At 50.7% G+C, this 23,795-nt stretch overlaps 1 protein-coding gene across 3 annotated transcripts; it reads left to right on the top strand.

Moving 5' to 3' along the window:
- The first annotated feature begins 7,340 nt into the window (after positions 1-7,340).
- On the top strand, positions 7,341-22,142 carry Hook2 (hook microtubule tethering protein 2). Of its 3 annotated transcripts, none has more exons than XM_021170421.3 (22): positions 7,347-7,500; positions 7,966-8,051; positions 8,124-8,196; positions 10,265-10,315; positions 10,405-10,537; positions 10,656-10,723; positions 11,057-11,119; positions 11,528-11,608; positions 11,689-11,849; positions 11,943-12,083; positions 12,775-12,976; positions 14,171-14,281; positions 14,380-14,467; positions 14,595-14,664; positions 15,218-15,355; positions 15,422-15,509; positions 15,708-15,742; positions 18,522-18,604; positions 18,691-18,791; positions 21,313-21,423; positions 21,496-21,567; positions 21,658-22,142. In XM_021170421.3, the coding sequence occupies exons 1-22, from the start codon at positions 7,456-7,458 to the stop codon at positions 21,802-21,804; spliced, it is 2,148 nt and encodes a 715-aa protein (XP_021026080.1). In that variant the 5' UTR covers positions 7,347-7,455; the 3' UTR covers positions 21,805-22,142. The 3 variants fall into 3 exon arrangements, with proteins under 3 accessions (XP_085699863.1, XP_021026080.1, XP_021026079.1); XM_021170420.3 differs by having other exon boundaries at positions 18,688-18,791; XM_085843737.1 differs by lacking the exons at positions 10,265-10,315; positions 10,405-10,537 and having other exon boundaries at positions 7,341-7,500.
- The last annotated feature ends 1,653 nt before the right edge of the window (positions 22,143-23,795 follow it).

Raw genomic sequence — 23,795 nt, 5'->3', positions numbered from 1 at the left:
TTAAGGTATGTGTTTTGCCTTAAGTGTGTGAAATGTCTTTTATGTTTATATGCAATACATGGCTAGTCTCTGTGTGTATGTGTATAGCCTGTAACTGCTTGACCACCGCACCCCCACCCTACCTTGCACATATAGACCAGCTATGTCTATGTATATACTCCAAACATAGTCAGGGGCAGGGGGTTAGAACACACCTTATGTCTGATTTTCATAGTGTGTGTTTGTGCCTATAAGAGAAAGAGCAGAGAGATAAAGACACAGAGAGAAAGACAGAGAGAGAAAGGGGCCTGGTTGGTCTGTTTTGTGTCTGTGTTGTGTGTGTTATGTGATCTGTGGCTGGCTATATGTGTATGTGAGAGAGCATAAATACCTAGTGTGCTCATGAACAGTCTGTGTGACTAGCCACAACTTCTGTCAGGGTATCTCCATTCTCGTGTATTCAAAACTGCTGGGATGTAGCCTGTTTCTGCTTGTCTACATTAGCTACTTGTTTGTTCAGACCACATCTGAGAATGTGTCTCTGAACCCCTTGTGTTGTATTGCATCTGTTGGTTAGGTCTACTTAAGAGACGACTATGGCTAGGTATGGTGGTACAGGCCTTTAATCCCAGGCCTCACAAGTCAAAAGCAGGTGGATCTCTGAGTTCTAGGCCATCTGGGTCTACAAACTGAGTTTCATGCTAACCAGGGCTACACAGTGAGATCCTGCCTCCAAAACAAACAAACAAAAAAACGCAGAAAAACCCCAAGGTGATTGTATGTAAGTCTTCACCTCCAAATGAATGTGCCACAGTGATGTTGATAGGTGCCTGGGGCCTTCTGACATGGTATGTAGGTGACTGTGCCACTTCTGTCTGTCTGTCTGTAGATGTAGGTTTGTCTCTCCTGTTTCTGTATAGTAGTGATATTGCTTGTACATGTGGTCTAGAGGCTCTCAGTGTGCATCTATCCTTTCTGGGAATGTCAAACTGCGAATGTGCACTTCTCTGTGCTGATACCCAGCCTGTGTGCAGAGCTGGTTTATCTGGGTCACACCTATCCCGACTGCGTGCTTTGTTTGAAGTTCTGGAGGTTGAGTCCACTGCCTCCTCATGCTTGCTAGTCCACTGAGCTACATCCACACCCCCTCTGCCTGCTTTTTGACCTGTGGATGGATGCCTTTGAGTTCTCTTTCTTCCCTCTAACCCTAAGCTACATCTCCAGAGCCTTGTTTCTGACTTGGCCAGAGTCACTATACCTGCCACTGCCCAGATGGATGTCTGCTTTCCCTGTGTGTGTGTCCCTGGCTAGATGTCTCAGTGGCCTGTGCCACAGAGGTTTGTTCCTCTGGACAGGCTCTCTCAGGGTGACCGTGTATGTGTATGTGTGTACATTCCTGCATAGCACCCCCCTTCAACCCTTCCCCCGCAGTCTAGCCACCCTGGGGCATGTTTACTTTGCCCCCAGCCTATGTCTGCCCTGCCCTGGGAGGGACTGACCCTCTTGTCTGTCCAGCTAGCAGTCCACAGGATGTTCCCGAGACGCTGTTTCCGGCCACCCGCAGGTCAGGACCCAGGCGTCCAGGGTGGCGGGGGGGTGGGGCTGTTTCGTTGGGGGGGGGTCCATGTCAGGGCATGAGAATGAGGGTGGGGGCGGGGAAGGGACTAGCCCAACAGGTTCCGCCTCATTCCTGCCCCGCCTCTCACTTCCTGGGTGCCAGCCCGGGGCAGGGGTGGACAGAATGAACCCCATGGCCTCAGAGAACGTGGGTGGGGCACAGAGTAGGTGTTTTCTGCTGGGCACCTGGACATCTAGGTCTGAGGCACCCCTCCCTACCTCTGTGTCCAGCTCTGAATTCAGAGCGTCCCATCTATTATTCATCTAATCAGCACAACAACTCAAAGAGCTGGACGTAGTTTTCAGATGGGAAAACAAGCGAGAGAAGAGACAGGATTTGAATCGAACGCAGCTGAGACTTCACAAGACCCACAGCCACCCTTCCCTTCTAAGCTGGGTGTCTGTGGGGTACAGTAGGAGCTCTAGTCCCCATGAGGCCAGGCTTTCAAGGGAGTACCCGCTTGTTCTGAGTCAAAAAAGCCCCTGGATGAAATGAATAAGAAAAACGATTTTAACCGTTTCATTGCCACGATAGGCTCTGCCAAAACTTCCTGTGGGCTGGTGGGCGGGGGCACTGGGTTCCCGGAGCTAGGTCGGGGGAGGATCTCTTAATTCAAGGATGGGGGAAGCGTCTCCAGTGGCTTTCGCAATGGCCAACGAAAGGGGACGCCCGCCCGGCCTCCTGTCTCGGGAGGTGTAACCCCTCACTCGAGGTCTCCAGAACTTGATTCCTGGTCCTGGATACCCGGAGGGGGGTCCCAAAGTTCCCTCCTCAGGGGCCTGAGTCATACACAGGGAAAGCCGCGAGGCATGAGTCACTCAGGCAGAGCAGGGGGAGTGAGGCCGAATGCGGTCTGGGGACCCCAGGGCTGGCCTGAGTCACGCACGCCCTGGCCTTTCTGACCCCCAGCCCTGCGGTGCCGAGATCAGGAGTGGGAAGCACATGGTTGGCGGGAGGAAGGGCAGTGCGGGAGGAAGCAAGCGCCTGCTGAGCCAGGAAGCTGTTTCCATAGCAACGGGGGGGGGGAGTCTCGGCTCACTAGAGGAAGGTCTTCCCAGCAGGGACTGCCCCGCCCAGCGAGCTGGGGAAGGCCCCGTTCGTTCGGCCCTGGGGCCCCAGTTTCGGGTCGGGCAGGAAGGGGTTAACGGCAGTCCCCCTGCCAGTTTCACCTGCGCTCCAGAGTCTCTGGTTCCGTAGCACTGGGCCCCAGCGCTCCCGCGGCTGCCCCCGCGCGCTCACGTACGCTTACAGCCACCCCACCCCCGGCTTGTACTCGCACGCAAGACCGCGTCGGGCTCCACGCACGCAGCGAACTCCTTCGTGTCGCACGTCACGAACGACGCACGCGCCCCCGCAATGCGGGGTGGAGTTCTCCCAGAGGAGAGCCGTAGACAGCGACAGTGGTGCGCATGTGGATCCCTCCACTGAGTTGGTTGTCTGGTGTGACTTTGACACCCTCATCCACATACAAGGTCACAAACAATTCTGACCCACAGTGTCACAAGGACACAGGATACACCTGCTGCACTATGGTAGAAATTCTTGTTCAGCTAAGCCCTGCGATCATGGACAGACAGGGTCACACAGTCACACAGCCTCTTAAACCTAGAAGCAGAGTTGCTCAGCACTTTAGCCATATAAAGTGTGTGGTAGATAGGCAAACAGCCGTATGCACACAGGCAATTACATAGCCATATGAACACACAGGCTTTTATATAATGGCAAATCATCGAAGCAAAGCCTCTGTCACCTGGGATTTGGACAAGTACCCCTCACATGAAAATTGTGGCTGAGACACATGGTAGAGACAGCCATGTCATTACCGAGTTATCACAGGCAACATGCAGAGATACTTTGCTTGTTAAAGGGGTATGATAAGCCAGGACCTATGATAAGAGAGTATTATCACAGAAAAACAATGGCTGGAAATAATTAGAGTGCCTAATAAAACAGTCCATTTTCTCTACTCAGAAACACGGGTTCTACTAAATTGTAGAACGACAAAGCAGCAGGGTATGATTACAGACATAGATCTTAATGCCAACCTGAGACACACGTTTCTCATACCCGGAATAAATAACACAGAGTGACCCAAAAGGACCAGTCTCTCCTTGGTAACAAGAGATTCCGCTGATGTTTGACCCCTTATGCTGGGATTAAAGGTGTACACCACCAAGGCTGGCTAAGCATATGTTTGGTTTGTTGTTTGAGACAGGGTATCACTATATAGACCAGGCTTTCACCACAAACTCACAAAGCCAAGTGCTTCCTTCTGAGTGCTGGGATTAAAAGCAAATGCCACCATACGCAGAGCTTACTGTGCTTCTCAGATAGTCGTCGTCGTAGGCAGTCCGGACTCACCTCCACCTTCCATGAACTCTAGATCCTTGTCTCACCTTCCCAGGCGCGAAGATTACAAGTCCACCAAGTCCAGCTGTTTTTTTTTTCCTTTTCCTTTCTTCTTTCTTTCTCTCTCTTTCTTTTTTCCCCGAGACGGGGTTTCTCCGTGTAGTCCCAGCTGTCCTGGAACTCACTCTGTAGACCAGGCTGGCCTCAATCTCAGAAATCCACCTGCCTCTGCCTCCCAAGGGCTGAAATTAAAGGCGTGCGCCACCGCCGCCCGGCCAGCTTTTTTTTTTTTTCCTTAAGTTTCTTTTTCAGATTCATTTTTTTTATGTGCATGAGTGTTGGCCTACATGCATGTGTGTGCCTGGTGCAAATATGCCATATCTCCTGATACTGAAGCTATGGATGGTTGTGAGCCACCATGTGGATCCTGGGAATCCAACTGGGTCCTCTGCAAGAGCAACAAGTGACCTCATCTGCTGAACAACCACTCCAGCCCCTACACTCGTCTTCTAAACTTGTGTATTATGCAGATTGATGCCCTGAACTTCCTGACAGCCATCAAAGCGCACACACACACACACTCAGCTGAACAAACTCCAGGATCCCAAGACACAAGTGGAGGCTAACCCAATCATAGATCCACCACCTCGCACCTACGCAGATAGGATCACACTTCCCTTGGACTTAGATACTCAGTGTTGAGAGGTGGGAACAGGATAGGAGCTCCAGCAGAACTGCAGTAATCAGGTATGGGAAGATTGTCAGAGTCCCCAAGCCAATGGAACATGGAATTCACAGAGAATTTTGCATACTAATGGGGGGTGGGTGGGTACTGTCCTCTGGTTGTGGAACCCAGGGTCCCCATCCCAGCTGTGATGATTGGATCAACATCCAGATGTGCAGGCTGAAGGGGATGGGCTGGGGTCCAGCTGTGGCCTTAGGGAGGGGTTGAGTCACTCACTTCCCAGCAGTACAACCCAGGCTGGGTCCAGCTGTTCCTGGAAACATGTTCAAGGTGGGGTCCCCAAACCAGCTAGAGGCTTCCAAACTTGTAGAGCAGGGACTCTAGGTTCCTATAAATGGGAGCCCTCAGATCTCTGAAAACTTGGAGGTTCCCTACACCTAAAATGGGTCGGCATCCTTCTAAATGCAAAGTCAGTCTCAAAGGAAGGATTTGTGGCTCTTTTTGCAGAATTAAATGCACTTATATCCAGAGCATTGCTCCTTGGTTGTAAAAAGAGATTGCCTTGTTGCCAACACCAAAGCTTTCTTTTCTTCCCCCTAAAAGATGGGACTCTTGCTGACCCTGTGGAAGATTATAACTTCTTCCCCGTCAGAGAGTGGAGTATCTTCACTATTTGTTTCCTTATGTGTTTATTTATTTATTTATTTTGAAATAGGGTCTCTCTAATGTGGGCCTTGCTATCATGGAACTCAATATGTAGGCCAAGCTGGCCTCAGGCTCATGGCAGGCCACCCGGCTCTGCCTCTGGAGTGCTGCTATTAAAGGCAGGAGCACCGTCATACTCAGCTCCCAAGCTTCATTTAAATCTTTTGTTTTGTTTTGGGTTTTGGTTTGTTTGTTTGTTTGTTTGTTTGTTTTCTGAGACAGGGTCTGTGTGTAGCCCTGGATGTCCTGGAATTCTCTCTGTAGATCAGGCTGGCCTCAAACTCAGAGATCTGCCTGCCTCTGCCTCCCAGTTTCATTTAAATCTTGACTTCTTGAACATCTGGACACCTGTGATATCACACCAACACTGAAACACCTTAAGTCACTTCCCATACCTGGATTCTCAGATTTCTCCTAAACTTCAAAATCCCTGCAATGCAACCTTCACCCTAAATTTTTGTGTCCCAGAATGTCAGCCACACATTCTTGCAACAATCATGCTAACTGGTAACAGTGTGTGTTTGTGTGTAGGACAGCATAGCTTTGTTCCCACTGTGGGGCATCAACTCTGGTGGATGGAGGATGGGGAGCCAGTTGGCAGCCCCCGTGCCCAGTCCAGTCCGAAGCACATTCCCTTCTATACCTTTCCACAGGATCTCGGGACGGGAATCTGGAAAACAAGGCGTGAGGGTTTGTGGAAGTGTGAATCAGCCTCCAAGGCTCTCTGGTGTGTGCAGTTGAGAGTTTGAGTGGGTTGCAACCGAGTGTCTGTAGTAGATTAACAACTCTAGTAAGATAGAGGGCGGGTGGCTGATGTCGCTGGGCTCACTCAACCAGGACAGGGTCGCTGGACTGGATCCCGGCTCATTGCCTGGATGGAAGCAGAACATTATCCCCCCTCCGACCTGAACCCGCCCCAAAGCAGAGCCGGCACCACTCCTCCCTCTGGGCACATTTAATAGCCTCTAATTACAGCACATTACCCCACCCGCCAGAGAGGGGAGGGGCTACCAGTGGACCCAGGGGTCAAAGGGCGTGGTCTGGGCTTTACCCCTGGCGTCAAAGCCGGTGTACTTTGTAGCCGCTGTTTACTCATTTGCAAAGCGGAGGATTTTTTAAAAAAATAATTAAATAATACAGTTTCTAAAATTAAGAAACAAAACCGGGGAATTAAAGTAGCCCTTGTCTCCTAGGGTCGTGGAGAACATTTATTTGTCTGTAGATATATAACTTACTGGAAAGTCTGAAAACAGTAAGCACTCCACAAATGATGTCTTGAGACTTTATTGTCAAAAAATTCTAAGCTCTCTGCACTCCCCTAAACCGGCTCAACCGGTGGACGCACCCTTTTCCCAGAAGGATGCGTTCCTACGTTCTGCGCGCCCCCTGGTGGGCTTCAGGTCACCCGCAGCTTTGGCCAGGTCGAGTGTTTTTTAAGGCAGGAAGATGCTCAAAGCACCCGGGGCTGGGAAGGAGCAGAGTATCTCGCTGGAAGGAGACCCCAGGCTGGGCAAGTGCTATGTCCTTTACTCAGGACATACTTGACCCTACCTGCTCCCAACCATACCCGAGTTTTCTGAAGGACTCCAGCCAGAATCACTTCTCTGGGGAAGACGCTTTTAAGATCCTCTCACTCCACGACTACAGGATTTATTATTATTCTCTGCGCCCACATAAAGAAAGGCTCAGATCATAACGCGGCTAAACCGGAGGATTTCTTTCAGCTTTGGGGGGAAACCATTAAAGTGCCTGTGAAACTGGGTGCGGTAGATCCGCCTTAAAAGGATCTTGAGGACCACTCCACTACATAAAGAGAAGCCGCGAGGAGTGGAGGTCACCACTCTTCCCAGCAGCAGGACTGAGCCAGACTGACACCTTGCGGCAGAATGTGCACTTGCCTATGCCCCGCATCTAAAATGGCGAGGCGGGGAGGCAAGTGTTTGCAATGGGAGGAGATCACGTGTCTGGGGCGGAGCCTATGGCTAGGGGGCGGGGTGGAGCGGGGCGGCGCTCTAGGCCGAGCGGGAGGTCTAGGCTTCGGGCGCTCGCTGGTGGCGGACCCGGAGGCTGCTGCTGCGTGCCGGGGCTCCTTGGCCCGGATCGAATTCGATCCGGAGCCATGAGTGTGGACAAGGCCGAGCTATGCGGGTCTCTGCTCACCTGGGTAGGTCGGGGGGCGGGGCTGGGTCAGGTGTGCGCCCTCTCTTCTCGTCCTGTCTTGGTCTTCTTTCCTCGGTTTTGGAGCTGGAAGGAGGAATAGGTCGTAGGCTTGCTGGGCCGTTGGACTCTGACCTGACCACCTGCGTCTGTCACGTGGGCAGGCCTGAGCGAAAAGACCAGGTGAGGCCACGCCCCTCTGGAGGGACAGGCCTGGTCACATGTTAGTAGTGGGGACCAGGTGACTGATGGTAACGCCCTGACCTAGGTTTGCAGGGTTTGCCAGGATAGGTAAAATGAAGCCACGCCCCGTCCTTGCCTAGGTGTGTAGAAGTCACGCCCCCGAAGATGTGATATGTTGGTGCTACAGGCTAATGCCTTTCTAACCCCGTGAAATGTCTGATGGCTGGGGAAAAAGTCTGCAATTCCAGGTCCTCAATTTTCCTGTTGCCCTTCCGTCATCCCCCTTTAGTTGCAGACGTTCCAAGTTTCGCCCCCCTGTGCCAGTCCCCAGGACCTGAGCAGCGGACTCGCCATAGCCCATGTGCTGAATCAGATGTGAGTGTGGCGGCTGAGTGGGAGGATCCTGAAGGGCTCCCCAGCCTGCTCATCCCACCTTTCTGCCCCTAGAGACCCTTCCTGGTTCAACGACGCATGGCTCCAGGGCATCTCAGAGGACCCAAGCCCCAGCTGGAGGTTGAAGGTGACAGGTTGACTCATGACTAGGGAATAACTAGAGGACTTAAGGAGGTGATGGCAAAGGGAAAGCTAGATACATGTCCTGTGTGATGGACAGGCAGTCCTGTCAGGAAGAGAGCCAGATGTCTGGTGATCAGCAAGCTATTTTTGTTTTTTATATCGAGTACCCACAATAGGACAAAAAAACTTGCCACCATTCTTATGATGTGGGCAAAAGCACACACACAACACATGTTAACTTCCAAGAGGTGTGCTGACAAATGCTTGTAATCCCAGCTATCGTGGTGTGTTAATGCAGGAGGGTGGTAAACCATCCATCATCCCTTCTCGAAACCTTAAAAAGGCCAGGGATAGCCGGGCGTTGGTGGCGCACGCCTTTAATCCCAGCACTCAGGAGGCAGAGGCAGGCGGATTTCTGAGTTCGAGGCCAGCCTGGTCTACAGAGTGAGTTCCAGGACAGCCAGGGCTACACAGAGAAACCCTGTCTCGAAAAACCAAAAAAAAAAAAAAAAAAAAAAAAAAGGCCAGGGATATAGTTGGCAAAAGAGAATTTGCTCACCCTACACAAGGTCCTGAGTTCAATCCCAAGTAGCACGGTATACTGGGGGGGATGGGCGGGGGTAGCCAGACCATGTGGCACACATGGAGTCCCAGTACTTAGCAAGCCAGAGGATCAGGACATCAAGGTTAACTTGGGTGGCTACACAGTAAGTTAGAACTCATTCTGAGCCACATGACATACTGCTTCAAAAAACAAAACTGGCCAGGCGGGTGGCGCACGCCTTTAATCCTAGCACTCGGGAGGCAGAGCCAGGCGAATTTCTGAGTTCGAGGCCAGCCTGGTCTACAAAGTGAGTTCCAGGACAGCTAGGGCTATATAGAGAAACCCTGTCTCAAAAAACAAAAACAAAAACAAACAAACAAACAAAACTGGACTGGAAGAATGAATACTGTTCTTCCAGAGGAACTTACTGCTTCTCCAGAGAGGACTTGAGTTCGAGTCCCAGCACAGACATCAAACAGCTCTCAACCACCTGTAACTGCTCTAGGGGATCTGACTCTTATAGCATCTGCAGGCATCCTCATGTTCTCTCTCTCTCTTTCTTTCTTTCTTTCTTTCTTTCTTTCTTTCTTTCTTTCTTTCTGTCTCTCACACACACATACACACACTCATACACACTCTCACACACAGATATAGTTAAAAGATAAAATAAATCTTAAAAAAAACCCAAGAAAACAAATTCATATAAACCTATGAAGACAGCAAAAGGAGGGTCATGATAGCGATGGGAGGTGGGTAGGTGATTATTTTGTTTTTTGGGGTTTTTTTTTTTTGTTTTGTTTTTGTTTTGTTTTGAAGCAGAGTTTTTCTGTGTAGTCCTGGCTGTTTTAGATCTTGCTCTGTAGACCAGGTTTGGCCTCAAATTCAGAAATCTACCTGCCTCTGTCTCCCAAGTGCTGGGATTAAAGGCAGGTGCCACCATTCCTAGCAGGGACTCTAAGTACTGTGGAAAGGCAGGGAATGGAAAAACACAGCCTGGCTAAGCCATTTAGAAGCTGCCCTTGGCTGCCTGGGAAGAGATGCAGCGCAGGTAGCAAGAGTAGGAGATGAAAGGTTGGGAATGGGGCTCAGCAGACCACAGCTGGTCCAGACTCCAGCAGTTCAGGGCTGGAAACAGAATAGGAGAATAGTAAGGCACCAGGGAGTGGCTCGGTGGAAAAGCCCTTGTCTACCATACCTAAGACCCTGGATTTGATCACCAGAACTTCTACCCAATTCAACAAAGGTGGGTGATGAGAAGCAGTGGGTGCAGGCATCCAAGTGAAAGATAGCGGCAGTTGGGCCAGGGAGTGAAAGCCATTGCATTCTGGGACTTGTGAATAAAGACAGTCAGGTAGACACTATAGACCATGCAGTTTAGCTCTAGAGGAGAAGGATATTTAGAACAGGGTCAGACAACAAGGTGTGATAAGCAGGGAATGAAAATTGAGGGACAGGGAAGAAGTGGGGATAGGTTGGGGTGGGAGTTGCTGTAGACCTGCATGCATCGATAACTCCTTGGCGTCACCAGGTCAGGAAACTGGAGAAGATCTTACAGAGCTTGGTGGAATACTCGAAGAATGTGAGTAACTGCAAAGGAATTTATGGGCTGGGTTGGGAGTCAGGGTTCAGTCTGTGAGCCCTGAAACCTCCCTCTCTCTGTGTTCTCAGGTTCTGGGGCACCCTGTGTCAGATCAGCATCTCCCAGATGTGAGCCTCATTGGCGAGTTCTCAAATCCTGCAGAACTCGGCAAACTGCTTCAGTTGGTACTGGGCTGTGCTATCAGTTGTGAGAAAAAACAGGGTATGAGGAGGGCTAGAGGGGAGGAAGCTGAGAGCACCCAGAGGATACCCTGAGGAAATGCTCTTTCCTCTCCAAGCCATCCCTGGTCTCAGCCTCTCGCCTTCACCTTCATCCCCAGAGTATATCCAAAGAATTATGACCCTGGAGGAGTCTGTTCAACATGTAGTGATGGAAGCCATCCAGGAGGTGGGTGCAGACATCCAGAAGGGTCGGGGGAGGGGACATTTATTTCTAGGGTAGAAGCAAGTGAGCACAGACCTGGCTTTGCATGGTAAGGTTAGGCCTCGGCCTGGAAGTCAGCAGGCCAGGTCTTATATATGTCAGCTCTCAGTCAGACTCCAGCAGCCTCCAAAGTTGTGGTCTTTTTTCTGGACTGGAAGGAGCCTCTGGGCAGGAGTTATCTGGCAAAAACTAGCCTTGGGGAAGAGGAAGAGGAGGGAAGAGGTTCCTAGGCTGAATTGTAGAAACCTTGAAGGTTGTATCGGAGAGCCTAGCTTACCATAATGCCCCCTTCCACAGCTCATGACCAAAGACACTCCTGATTCCCTGTCACCAGAGAATTACGGGAACTTTGATACACAGGTAATGATCACAAAACTTGGTAAAAGATTCGACCCCACCACTGGTTCTCTGGGCTGCTGAGGCGGAAAGGCTTGTCCTTAGGTATTCCAGACAGCAGGGGTGAACTTTTGATTCTCCTGGGACTGCCTGGCTTGTAGCTGAGATTACAACTGAACACCTGATAAGGGGGCTTGCTATCCTTGAGCTTTTAATCAACCCTCCCAGTCTTGGAGTCTTAGTCTCTTCCCTTGCCACATCCCAATGGTTAGAAAATTATTCTTCTTCCGTATTCTTAGGACCCCAGCCCAGTCTTAAATCCTGGGGCTCCTTAACCCCTCCCCAGCATCCTTAGACATCACAACTTTCCCACTCCCTTCTGACTGGATCCCCAAGTCCTTCATCTTCTATCCCCCCCTTTACCCTTCTCAGTCCCGCAGGTACTATTTCCTGAGTGAGGAGGTGGAAGAGGGTGATGATCTTCAGCAACATTACCTGGATCTGGAGCGCCAGGTGGGTGGGGCCGCTTGCGTAAACCCTATCTGCGTAAGACCTGGTTTGCGCTTCCGTTCACCAATCTCCCCTGCCCACAGCTCTTGCTCCTTTCAGAGGAGAAGCAGAATCTGGCACAAGAGAACGCTGCCCTACGAGAGAGAGTGGGCCGGTCGGAAGTGGAGAGTGCCCCGGGCCTCACGGCTAAGAAGCTATTGCTTCTGCAGTCACAGCTAGAACAACTCCAAGAGGAGAATTTCAGGTGTGGTCAGTCGGGAGGTGGGGGTGGGAATGGGTGGGGCCAGGGCACTGGGGCCAAAGGGCATCCTCCTTTATCTTCCCCCTGACACCCCAGGCTGGAGAGCAGCCGGGAAGATGATCGGCTACGCTGCCTGGAACTGGAGCGCGAGGTCGCTGAGCTGCAACAACGGAACCAGGCACTGACCAGCCTATCCCAGGAGGCACAAGCACTAAAGGATGAGATGGATGAGCTGCGGTAGGTGGCAGGTCCCCAGTGCCCATCACATATCTGCAGCATTGACACAAAATGCCCCCTTAGTGCTATGGCACATTCAATTCCCAGATGCTAAGTGGACCTATACACAATATGTCGCAGGCTTCCACATGACACCCTGAGCCACACCATGCCACTTAGGCCCACTGCACTGTCCTGAACTTATTATGTTTCCTGAGAGACTCCCTGGATCCGTGGAGCCCCCTTGGTTTTACATTGCCATCAGTCCATACCTTACAGCACCCTTGACAAATACAACCCCTCCTAACACTCTCCAGACCCCAGTGCACCATTTGGATCCCATCATGCCTCTGGATTCAAGGATGCCCTCTAAGACTATATCATTGCAGCCCCTGTGAATCTACTGTGCCTTCTGTATCCCCAAAGACCTCTCCTGTAACCCTAAACACTCTTAGAATGTTAATGCACCTGGTGAACCATCCCACCTCGATTCTGAAGACTCCTCACAGTTCCCCCGCGACCCCAAAGTGTCCTTATCACTCTGCTATCTCACAGTTCTTCGTAACCTGTTTCCCTAATGACCCCTACCGACACTACAGACCTGACTGATGCTTTCAGCTTGAACCCGAGTCCCTCAGGTTGAACACCCTTCCCTGCCCAGCCCAACTTCCCAGCCAGCCTCTGAGTTTTCCACTCCCTATCCCTTTCTCAGGCAGTCTTCCGAACGTGCAAGGCAGCTGGAGGCCACTCTGAACAGCTGCCGTCGTCGCCTGGGCGAGCTCCAAGAGCTCCGGCGGCAGGTGCGGCAGCTGGAGGAGCGAAATGCAGGCCACGCGGAGCGCACGCGGCAGCTGGAAGAAGAGCTGCGCCGTGCAGGATCCCTGCGTGCCCAGCTCGAGGCTCAGCGCAGGCAGGTAAGGCACGGCTCGTAGCTCCACCCCTTAACGGCCCGCCCCATCACTTCACTTCACTCACAGCAAGGCTCTGCAGCCTTGTGTTACTAGACTCACCCCTCCCCTGCCTGGGTTTGTAAGCCCCACCGCTTCTCTTAATCACCCCTCCTCCCAACTTCTTGGCGCTGGCCGGGCCCTCTGGTTCCACTCCCTCTTCTGCTGCTTGGTTGCTGCCTCTCTTTCCATCTCTGCTGTCCCCATGGCTTTCCCTTTCACTCTTTTTCTTTCTTTAAATAATTTCTTGTGTACGGGTGTTTCATCTACATGCATGTCTGTGCACCACATGTGCATCTTGTGCTCATGGAGGCCAGAAGAGGGCATCAGATCCCCTGGGATTGTAGTCACAGATAGTTGTGAGCCGCCACATGGGTGCTGGGAATCGAGCCCCTATCCTCTGGAAGAGAGGAGCGGGGGCCCTTATTTGTTGAGCCATCTCTCCAGCCCCCAACTTCTTCCTTTTTTTTTTTTTTTCCAAGACAGGGTTTCTCTGTGTAGCCCTGGCTGTCCTAGAACTTACTCTGTAGATCAGGCTGGCCTCGAACTCAGAAATCCACCTGCCTCTGCCTCCCGAGTGCTGGGATTAAAGGCATGCGCCACCATGCCCGGCAGCCCCCAACTTCTTAAGTTATATTTTGTGTGTGAGTTTGGGTATCTGTGTGTGAGTGGGCAGGTGGGGTTCAGAAGACGACTTGTAGAGGTTGGTTTTCTCTTTTTATTTTTATTTTTTTATTTTATTATTATTATTTTTTTTTTTGTGGTTTTTCGAGACAGGGTTTCTCTGTGTAGCTCTGGCTGTCCTGGAACTCACTTTGTAGACCAGGCTGGCCTCGAACTCAGAAATCTGCCTGCCTCTGCCTCCCGAGTGCTGGGATTAAAGGCGTGCGCCACCACGCCCGGCTTATTTTTATTTTTTTAAAGATTTATTTATTTATTATATGTAAGTACACTGTAGCTGTCTTCAGACACTCCAGAAGAGGACGCCAGATCTCGTTACGGATGGTTGTGAGCCACCATGTGGTAGCTGGGATTTGAACTCTGGACCTTCGGAAGAGCAGTCGGGTGCTCTTACCCACTGAGCCATCTCACCAGCCCGGTTTTCTCTTTTTTACCACGAGGGTTCCAGGAAATTCAGCTCAGAATTGAATTATCTTGCAGGTGCAAGAGTTGCAGGGCCAGTGGCAGGAAGAGGCCATGAAGGCTGAGAAGTGGCTGTTTGAATGCCGAAACCTAGAGGAAAAGTGTGACCTGGTGACAAAGGAGAAGGAGGTAAGGCTGAAGCCCTGCAGCCCAGGCTCTACCCTGTGCATCCTGGGATAGCCCATCTTCCAGGAGGTTTACCTGACATCTTGCATCTGCCCCTGTAGCGGCTTTTGACTGAGAGGGACTCCCTGAGGGAGGCCAATGAGGAGCTCCGCTGCGCCCAGCTGCAACCCAGGGGATTGGCTCAGGCTGGTGAGCTTCAGATCTGGCTTGGGGGTGGGCTGGGGCTGTACTTGACCCCTCAAAGATGCTCCCTGAAAAGAGAACCCAGGGATGGAGACTGTGGATGTGTAGAAACCTGAAGATCTCTTGTTTTCAGATCTCTCCCTGGATCCTACCCCTTCTGGCCTGGAAAACTTAGCAGCAGAGATCCTGCCTGCAGAGCTCAGGTATGCTGGGACCTTTTAAGGCTCTGGACCCATCCAGGCCAGACAAGGCTCTCCCTCAGCCGCACTCTTACAGTACAAGCACTGACCTGGCTAAGGGCTTTACTGTTCCAGGGGCTTTCCATCTCCAAGATCCGTGTTCAGAACATAAATTAATGTGTAGTGAATACAGCTTTGCTCCAGGTGCAAAATTCTTACATTTTAGCCCTGTTTACTCTGATCTGAGGACCAGGGGCATCACTGGTGCCCCTACACTGTGCAGTTCCTTTTGCTCTGCTCTGGTCACCCCCATCCCAGCTCTTACTGTTTCCACAGCTGGATGCAAGTGTTTTAATCCCTGACCCCCACACACCTCCTTTGGAGCCCCACCCTCTTTGATTTCCCCCACCACACCCAGGTCAGCTCCCAGAGCCTAAGCCATCGGAGTCCATGCTAGGTCCTCAGTACTCCTACCCCAAGGCAGGCTGGGTTCTTTGCGAAGCAGCATTCAGCCCAGAGTTTCATCTAATAGTCTGACTAGGACGCAGCCCTACTCTCACTTTCCCCTGTTTCTCAGAGAGACGCTAGTGCGGCTTCAGCTGGAGAACAAGAGACTGTGCCAGCAGGAGGCCGCAGACCGGGAGCGACAGGAGGAACTGCAGCGCCACCTGGAGGAGGCCAACCGTGCACGCCATGGGCTGGAAGCACAGCAACGGTAAGAGCCTGTCTTCTTGTTTGGAAGCGCAACCAAGCGCAAACACTGAGCACTGTTCCCCGCCAGGCTGAACCAGCAGCAGCTGTCGGAGCTAAGGGCGCAGGTGGAAGAGCTACAGAAGGCCTTGCAGGAGCAGGGGGGCAAGACTGAGGACGTGAGTGTCTGACTCCTCCCTGCTTGGCCCTCCCTTGTGCTCCCCAGTAATCCCCCTTTCTCCCTCCCCCCTTGCTGCCCGATGCCTGAAGAAGGCCACTGTGAGTACCACGGGTCCAGGGAGGCGCACCACTGTTACCTGCACAGCTTCTCAGACCTTGTCCCCGTCCCCTCACTCCCCGCTGCTTCTCTTCCCCAGCCCACCCTGCTGAAGAGGAAGCTGGAGGATCATCTGTAAGTGCAGAGAACCTTCACTCCTGGGGTGGGAACTCTTGGGACAAGTGCTAAGATAGAAGGTGTGTACTAACATGTCTTGATCTCAAGGGTGATCCTGTGCTTGTTTTTTTTTTTTTTTTTTTTTTTTTTTTTGGTTTTTCGAGACAGGGTTTCTCTGTGTAGCCCTGGCTGTCCTGGCACTCACTTCGTAGACCAGGCTGGCCTCGAACTCAGAAATCCGCCTGCCTCTGCCTCCCGAGTGGTGGGATTAAAGGCATGCGCCACCACGCCCGGCTGTGCTTGTTTTTTATTTATTTATTTTTTTTTTTTTTAATTTTTTTGGTTTTTCGAGACAGGGTTTCTCTGTATAGCCCTGGCTGTCCTGGAACTCACTTTGTAGACCAGGCTGGCCTCGAACTCAGAAATCCACCTGCCTCTGCCTCCCGAGTGCTGGGATTAAAGGCGTGCGCCACCACGCCCGGCTTGTGCTTGTTTTTTAAGTGTACTGATTTTATGTGTGTGAGTGTTTTGCCTGCATGTCTGTGTAGCACATGATCCCATGGAGTCCCGAGGAAGCCTCCTAACCCTGGAACTTGAGTTACAGAATAGTTGTGAGCTGCCGGGGTGTGGTGGTGCACGCCTTTAATCCCAGCACTTGGGAGGCAAAGGCAGGAGGATTTCTGAGTTCGAGGCCAGCCTGGTCTACAGCGTGAGTGCTAGGACAGCCAGGGCTACACAGAGAAACCCTGTCTCGAAAAAAAAAAAAAAAAAAAGTATTTGTGAGCCACCATGTGGATTATACTTGGGGTCCTCCACTAGAACAGCAAGCGGATCTTAACACCCTACTTTGTATTATTATTAAACAATTTCTCCCTGTAGCTCAGCCTGGCCTGGGGCTTGTAATCCTCCTGCCTCAGCCTCCTTCCTGTCATGCATCACTGGGTCTGGCTCGGAATCTTATTTAGAAAAAGTAGAGGATGCTCGTATGGGCCTGTGATTCCAGCACTCAGGAGGTAGACGGAAGAGGGGCAGGGGGTCAAGGCCATCCTGGGACTCTGTTTCAGAAAAAAAAAGTATGTCTATATGTGTGTGTTATTATAAAACATATATAATGCTACATAAATAGTCATTACATTATGGTATTTATTTATTTATTGTGTAATATATGATATATATATCACACCTGACTACCTGACTTAGTGGTAGAGCACTGGCCTCGTATGGACAAGGCCTTTAGGTTCTATCCTTAGTGCTACAAGAAGTAAAAATATCTATGGGGCTTGAGAAATAGTTCTCTCTCTCTCTTTTTTTTGTTTTTTGTTTTTTGAGACAGGGTTTCTCTGTGTAGCCTGGCTGTCCTGAAACTCACTCTGTGGACCAGGCTGGCCTTGAACTCAGAGATCTGCCCGCCCTCTGAGAGATAGTTCTCTTAAGAGTACAGAGGAGGGCTGGAGAGACGGCTCAGTGGTTAAGAGCACTGACTGCTGCTCTTCTAGAGGTCCTGAGTTCAATCCCCAGCAACCACATGGTGGCTCACAAACATTTGTAGTGGAGTTTGATGCTCTCTTCTGGTGTGTCTGAAGACAGTGACCATAAATTCACATACATTAAATAAATACATAAATAAATAAGTCTTTAAAAAATATATTTTCAGAGAAACCCTGTCTCGAAAAAAAAAGAAAAAAATATTTTATTTTCATGTTGGGTAGCTCACAACTACCTGTAACTCCAGCTCCAGGAAGTCCAACACCCTCTCTTGCTTCCCCAAGCACACACACAAGTGTGTCATACCTTCAGCCCCACACAGGCACACACATAATACATCCTAAAAACCAAAGCACCTGTCTGCTGGGTAGAGAGAGAGTGAAACCAAGGTGCTCAAAGAGGAAGAGGCAGGTTGGAGAGATGGCTCAGTGGTTAAGAGCACTGACTGCTCTTCTGGAGGTCCTGAGTTCAATTCCAAGCAACCACATGGTGGCTCACAACCATCTGTAATGAGATCTGATGCTCTCTTATGCTGTGTCTGAAGACAGCTACAGTGTACTTACATATCATAAATCTTTAAAAAAAAAAACAAAGTGCCGGGCGTGGTGGCGCACGCCTTTAATCCCAGCACTGGGGAGGCAGAGGCAGGCGGATTTCTGAGTTCGAGGCCAGCCTGGTCTACAAAGTGAGTGCCAGGACAGCCAGGGCTACACAGAGAAACCCTGTTTCGAAAAAACCAAAAAAAAAAAAAAAAAAAAAACCAAAGTGGAAGAGGGCAGGGCAGTAGTGGCGCAGGCCTTTAATCCCAGCACTTAGGAGGCAGAGGCAGGTGGAAGTTTGAGGCCAGCCTGGTCTACAGAGTGAGTTCCAGGACAGCCAGGGCTACACAGAGAAACCCTGTCTTAAAACAACAACAACAGCAAAAAAAAAAAAAAAAAAAAAAAAAAAAAAAAAAAAAAAAAAAAAAAAAAAAAGTGGAAGAGGATGGCTAGGGATAAAGGAATGATGAGAACCAGACCACTTTGGCGATCACAGGATGGGGAGATGATTAGACAGCGTGGAGGCCTCTGACTTACTGCTGATAGAAGAGAAGGAACCAGTGGGCCAGGAGTGCGTCTCTGCTATAGAGAATCAGCCTGGAGTTCAGTGGGGTGCTCATGGCAGAGAACAAAGCCCTGGATTATATCTCCAACACCACAGATATATGGATGGATGGAGATAGATGGATGGATGGGTGGACGGACAGATGGATGGATGGATGGATGGATGGATGGATGGATGGGAGGTCACCCCACTGCTTCCATGCCCACAGGCAGAAGCTGCATGAGGCTGACCTGGAGCTGCAGAGGAAACGAGAATACATTGAGGAGTTGGAGCCTCCCACTGACAGCAGCAGTAAGTAGGGCCCAGCAGTAGCCAGGGCTAGAGGGAGCCCTGAGTGCAGCATGGAACTTGGGGGGCCCTTGTTTGTTCTTCAGCAGCTCGGCGGATCGAAGAGCTACAGGACAGTCTGCAGAAGAAGGATGCAGACCTGCGGGCCATGGAGGAACGATACCGCCGCTACGTGGACAAGGCACGCACGGTGAGGATGCTGGTGTCTACTCTCCTACCTTAGATCCTACTCTGTGTGCTTCCCTTCAGCTCACGCCTCCTGCCAGTTTGTGTGTCTCTGCCCTCTGCATCCACACCTGCACACCATACCATGTCATATCATAGGCTTCTGCGTGGTACTGCTGCCAAGGGCTGTCAAATCCATTGTACTTAGCGTGTCAAAGGGTCTGCAATGAAGCTTGGGTGGCATAGCACTGTTCTGCCTCAAATCCACAAATAAGGTGCTGGAGACATGGCTTAGTGATAGAGTGCTTATCTAAAATCTACCAACCAGGGTAGGCATATAGGTATGTGCCTGGGTATCTGGCTCACTAACTATACTTGCTTAGCAGGCAGGAGGTCCTGGGTTTAGTCCCTAGCATTCCAAAAAATAAGTAAGGCCGGGCATGGTAGCGCATGCCTTTACTCCCAGCACTTAGGAGGCAGAGGCAGGTGGATTTCTGAGTTTGAGGCCAGCCTGGTCTACAGAGTGAGTTCCAGGACAGCCAGGGCTATACAGAGAAACCCTGTCTTGAAAAACCAAAAAAAAAAAAAAAAAAAAAAAGTAAATATATAACATGAAGCCAAAGCAAGGGGCCTGGGTGGCTCAGCTCTGTGTTCCCAACTATTCTGCAGGCTTAGACAGAATGAGCCGGGCATGGTGCTATAATCTTTTATTCCTAGCACTAGGGGGGTAGAGGCAGCAACAACTCTGAGTTTGAGGTCAGCCAGGCTGCATATTGAGATTCTGTACGAAGAAATATGCGCACGCGTGTGCACACACATACAGAGAGAGAGAGAGAGGTAGAGGTGGTAGAGGTGGTAGAGGTAGAGGTGGTAGAGGTAGAGGTGGTTGAGGTGGTAGAGGTGGTAGAGGTGGTTGAGGTGGTAGAGGTGGTAGAGGTGGTAGAGGTGGTTGAGGTGGTAGAGGCGGTAGAGGTGGTTGAGGTGGTAGAGGCGGTAGAGGTGGTAGAGGTGGTAGAGGTAGAGGTGGTAGAGGTGGTAGAGGTAGAGGTGGTAGAGGTGGTAGAGGTGGTAGAGGCGGTAGAGGTGGTAGAGGTAGAGGTGGTTGAGGTGGTAGAGGCGGTAGAGGTGGTAGAGGTGGTAGAGGTAGAGGTGGTAGAGGTGGTAGAGGTGGTAGAGGTAGAGGTGGTAGAGGCGGTAGAGGTGGTAGAGGTAGAGGTAGAGGTAGAGGTGGTAGAGGTGGTAGAGGCGGTAGAGGTGGTAGAGGTGGTAGAGGTAGAGGTGGTAGAGGTGGTAGAGGTAGAGGTGGTAGAGGTGGTAGAGGTGGTAGGGGTGGTAGAGGCGGTAGAGGTGGTAGAGGTAGAGGTAGAGGTAGAGGTGGTAGAGGTGGTAGAGGCGGTAGAGGTGGTAGAGGTGGTAGAGGTAGAGGTGGTAGAGGTAGAGGTGGTAGAGGTGGTAGAGGTGGTAGGGGTGGTAGAGGCGGTAGAGGTGGTAGAGGTAGAGGTAGAGGTAGAGGTGGTAGAGGTAGAGGTGGTAGAGGCGGTAGAGGTGGTTGAGGTGGTAGAGGTGGTAGAGGTGGTAGAGGCGGTAGAGGTGGTAGAGGTAGAGGTAGAGGTAGAGGTGGTAGAGGCGGTAGAGGTGGTAGAGGTGGTAGAGGTAGAGGTGGTAGAGGTGGTAGAGGTGGTAGGGGTGGTAGAGGCGGTAGAGGTGGTAGAGGTAGAGGTAGAGGTGGTAGAGGTGGTAGAGGTAGAGGTGGTAGAGGTAGAGGTAGAGGTGGTAGAGGTGGTAGAGGCGGTAGAGGTGGTAGAGGTAGAGGTGGTAGAGGTGGTAGAGGTAGAGGTGGTAGAGGCGGTAGAGGTGGTAGAGGTAGAGGTAGAGGTAGAGGTGGTAGAGGTGGTAGAGGCGGTAGAGGTGGTAGAGGTGGTAGAGGTAGAGGTGGTAGAGGTGGTAGAGGTAGAGGTGGTAGAGGTGGTAGAGGTGGTAGGGGTGGTAGAGGCGGTAGAGGTGGTAGAGGTAGAGGTAGAGGTAGAGGTGGTAGAGGTGGTAGAGGCGGTAGAGGTGGTAGAGGTGGTAGAGGTAGAGGTGGTAGAGGTAGAGGTGGTAGAGGTGGTAGAGGTGGTAGGGGTGGTAGAGGCGGTAGAGGTGGTAGAGGTAGAGGTAGAGGTAGAGGTGGTAGAGGTAGAGGTGGTAGAGGCGGTAGAGGTGGTTGAGGTGGTAGAGGTGGTAGAGGTGGTAGAGGCGGTAGAGGTGGTAGAGGTAGAGGTAGAGGTAGAGGTGGTAGAGGTGGTAGAGGCGGTAGAGGTGGTAGAGGTGGTAGAGGTAGAGGTAGGTGTGGTGGCATCTGTGACCCAGAGGCAAGAGGATCACAAGTTTGAGGCCTGATCAGACTGAGCCTCGTCTCAAACAACAAAACAAAATGATGCTAGTAATACAGCTGTGTTGCCTAGCATGCATGAGGCCTTAGGAACAATCAGTCCCCAGGACTGCAAAATGTCACTATTATTATAATGAAGGTTGCTCTCCTGTGCTCCCCCCCTCCCAATTCCTAGGTCATTCAGACCCTGGAACCCAAGCAGAGACCACCCACTGTGGTGTCCCCAGAATTCCATACCCTGAGGTCACAGCTCTGGGAGCGGAACCTGCGGATACGGCAGATGGAGGTGGGTATCCTCATCCTATCATGCCATGCGGCCCTCAGCCCCACCCAGCCCCTGACTCTTGTCTCCTGGCAGATGGACTATGAGAAGAGTCGGAGACGGCAGGAACAGGAGGAAAAGCTGCTTATCAGTGCCTGGTACAGCATGGTGAGTGGGTTCCGCCCCAGGGAGGGCATGTGGGTCATAGATGTCATACCAGGGTCACATGTTACCCTGCCAATTATACCATTTCTCTAGGGCATGGCCTTGGAGCATCGGGCTGGGGAAGAGCACGCTCCTGCCCATGCCCAGTCCTTCCTGGCACAGCAAAGATTGGCCACCAATGCTCGCCGAGGACCCCTGGGGCGCCAGGCTCTGAGCCTCCGCCCCACTGACAAGCACTGACAAGACCTCGACTTCCTGCTGCCTGCTGGAGTCTTCCAGTTTACATTTACCCAGCTGGGCCTTTGACCTTGATTGAGCCTGACTTCTGCCCTTTGCTTCCTTAGATGGGAGAGAAGGGGACAGGCAGGTAGCAGGTGTGGAATTATTCCTTTTAGCAATGTGATTCTTTTTGATTCTTCTCCTGGGCCTCATGTACTACCTGGGAAGAGCCTGATTTTATATTTGAAAAGAATAAAGACTTTAAATCTGTCATGAATGTATTCTAGACACAATGACGAGGAATAAAAACTGCACTGGGGACACAGACCATTGCTTTTAAAATAAAGTTTTTACATGTATGAGCGTTTTTGCCTATCTTATGTTGTGTGCAATCAATGTGCTTGGTACCTGCAGAGGCCAAAAGAGGGCATCAGATCCCCTGGAACTAGAGTTACAAATGGTTGTAAGCTACCATGTGGGTGCTGGGAGTTGAACCTGGGTCTCCAGGAAGAAGAGCCAGTGCTCTTAACCACTGAGCCATCTCTTCAGGCCTTAACTTGCATTCTTTTTTTTTTTTTTTTTTTTTTTTTGGTTTTTCGAGACAGGGTTTCTCTGTGTAGCCCTGGCTGTCCTGGCACTCACTTTGTAGACCAGGCTGGCCTCGAACTCAGAAATCCGCCTGCCTCTTGCCTCCCGAGTGCTGGGATTAAAGGCGTGCGCCACCACGCCCGGCCTTAACTTGCATTCTTGTGGGGGTTTTGTTTGCTTGTTTTGTCTTTTTTTTTTTTTTTTGAGACAAGGTTTCTTTGTGTGGCGCTGTCTGGCCTGAAACTTGTTCTGTACAACAGACTGGCCTCAAATTCAGAGACCCACTTGCTTCTGCCCCCTGAACACTGAGATTAAGGGAAGGGTGCCCCACCACACCTGGCTTTGTCTTACATTCCTATTAGGTGTGAGTAACATCCAATGACAGGTGAGAGCAGCAGGTAGGAGGTTTGCTGTTGCTCTTTGCTTTAAGAAGCTGGGGTTACACACACACACACACACACACACACACACACACACACACACCAGTTTGACAGTTGCTGCATGTACTTGTATCCCTTCTTTGAGGGGTAGGTGACCGGTGAAGTCTGAGAGCTTACTGGCCAGTCAGCTTAGTCAAAAGCAGTGAGCTCCTAGCCAGCCATGTCATCAGTGCCATCCGTCTCAGCACCTAGGAGCTAGAGGCAGCTGGCTCTTTGAGTTTAGAGCTAGTTTATGGTACATACCAAGTTCGAGGACAGCCAGAGCCACATCATAGATTCTGTCTATAAATATTAAATAAATGAGCATTAATCTTTGTTGTTGTTTTTCATTTTTTTGTTTTTTGTTTTGTTTTGTTTTTGGAGACAGGGCTATCCTGAAACTCACTATGTAGACCAGTCTGGCCTTGAACTCAGAGATGTCATTAAAAAATTTAATCCCAGGCTGGAGAGATGGCTCAGTGGTTAAGAGCAATGACTGCTCTTCCAGAGGTCCTGAGTTCAATTCCCAGCAACCACATGGTGGCTCACAACCATCTGTAATTCGATCTGATGCCCTCTTCTGGTGTGTCTGAAGACAGCAACAATGTACTCATATACATAAAATAAATCTTTAAAAAAATATTTAATCCCAATCTGGGGTTCCTACCCTGCCTTTAACCATTTAGTTCCTGGATAAAAGGCACACACAACCTTTAAATTTAGAATAAACCTTAATTGGCACTGGAACTGGACAGATATCTACTCTCTATGCAATTAAAATCTATCAATAATCCCAAGTTATTACTTAAAACATCTGGATTGTGTATATTTTATATGAATTTATTAGGATTGTAAAGTCCAGCAACACAGAAATCCACCTGCCTCTGCTTCCTGAGTGCTGGGATTAAAGACATGTGCTACCACCACTGCCTGGCTTTTTTTTTCCCTCTCAAGACAGGGTTTCTCTGTGTAGCCCTGGCTGTCCTGGCACTCACTTTGTAGACC

Source organism: Mus caroli, unplaced genomic scaffold (genome assembly GCF_978045245.1).
Source record: "Mus caroli unplaced genomic scaffold, Mus_caroli_1 scaffold_10, whole genome shotgun sequence".
NCBI classification, from domain to species: domain Eukaryota; kingdom Metazoa; phylum Chordata; class Mammalia; order Rodentia; family Muridae; genus Mus; species Mus caroli.
Note: the sequence above shows the minus strand (reverse complement) of the source record. Positions and strands in the feature narration are given on the sequence as shown.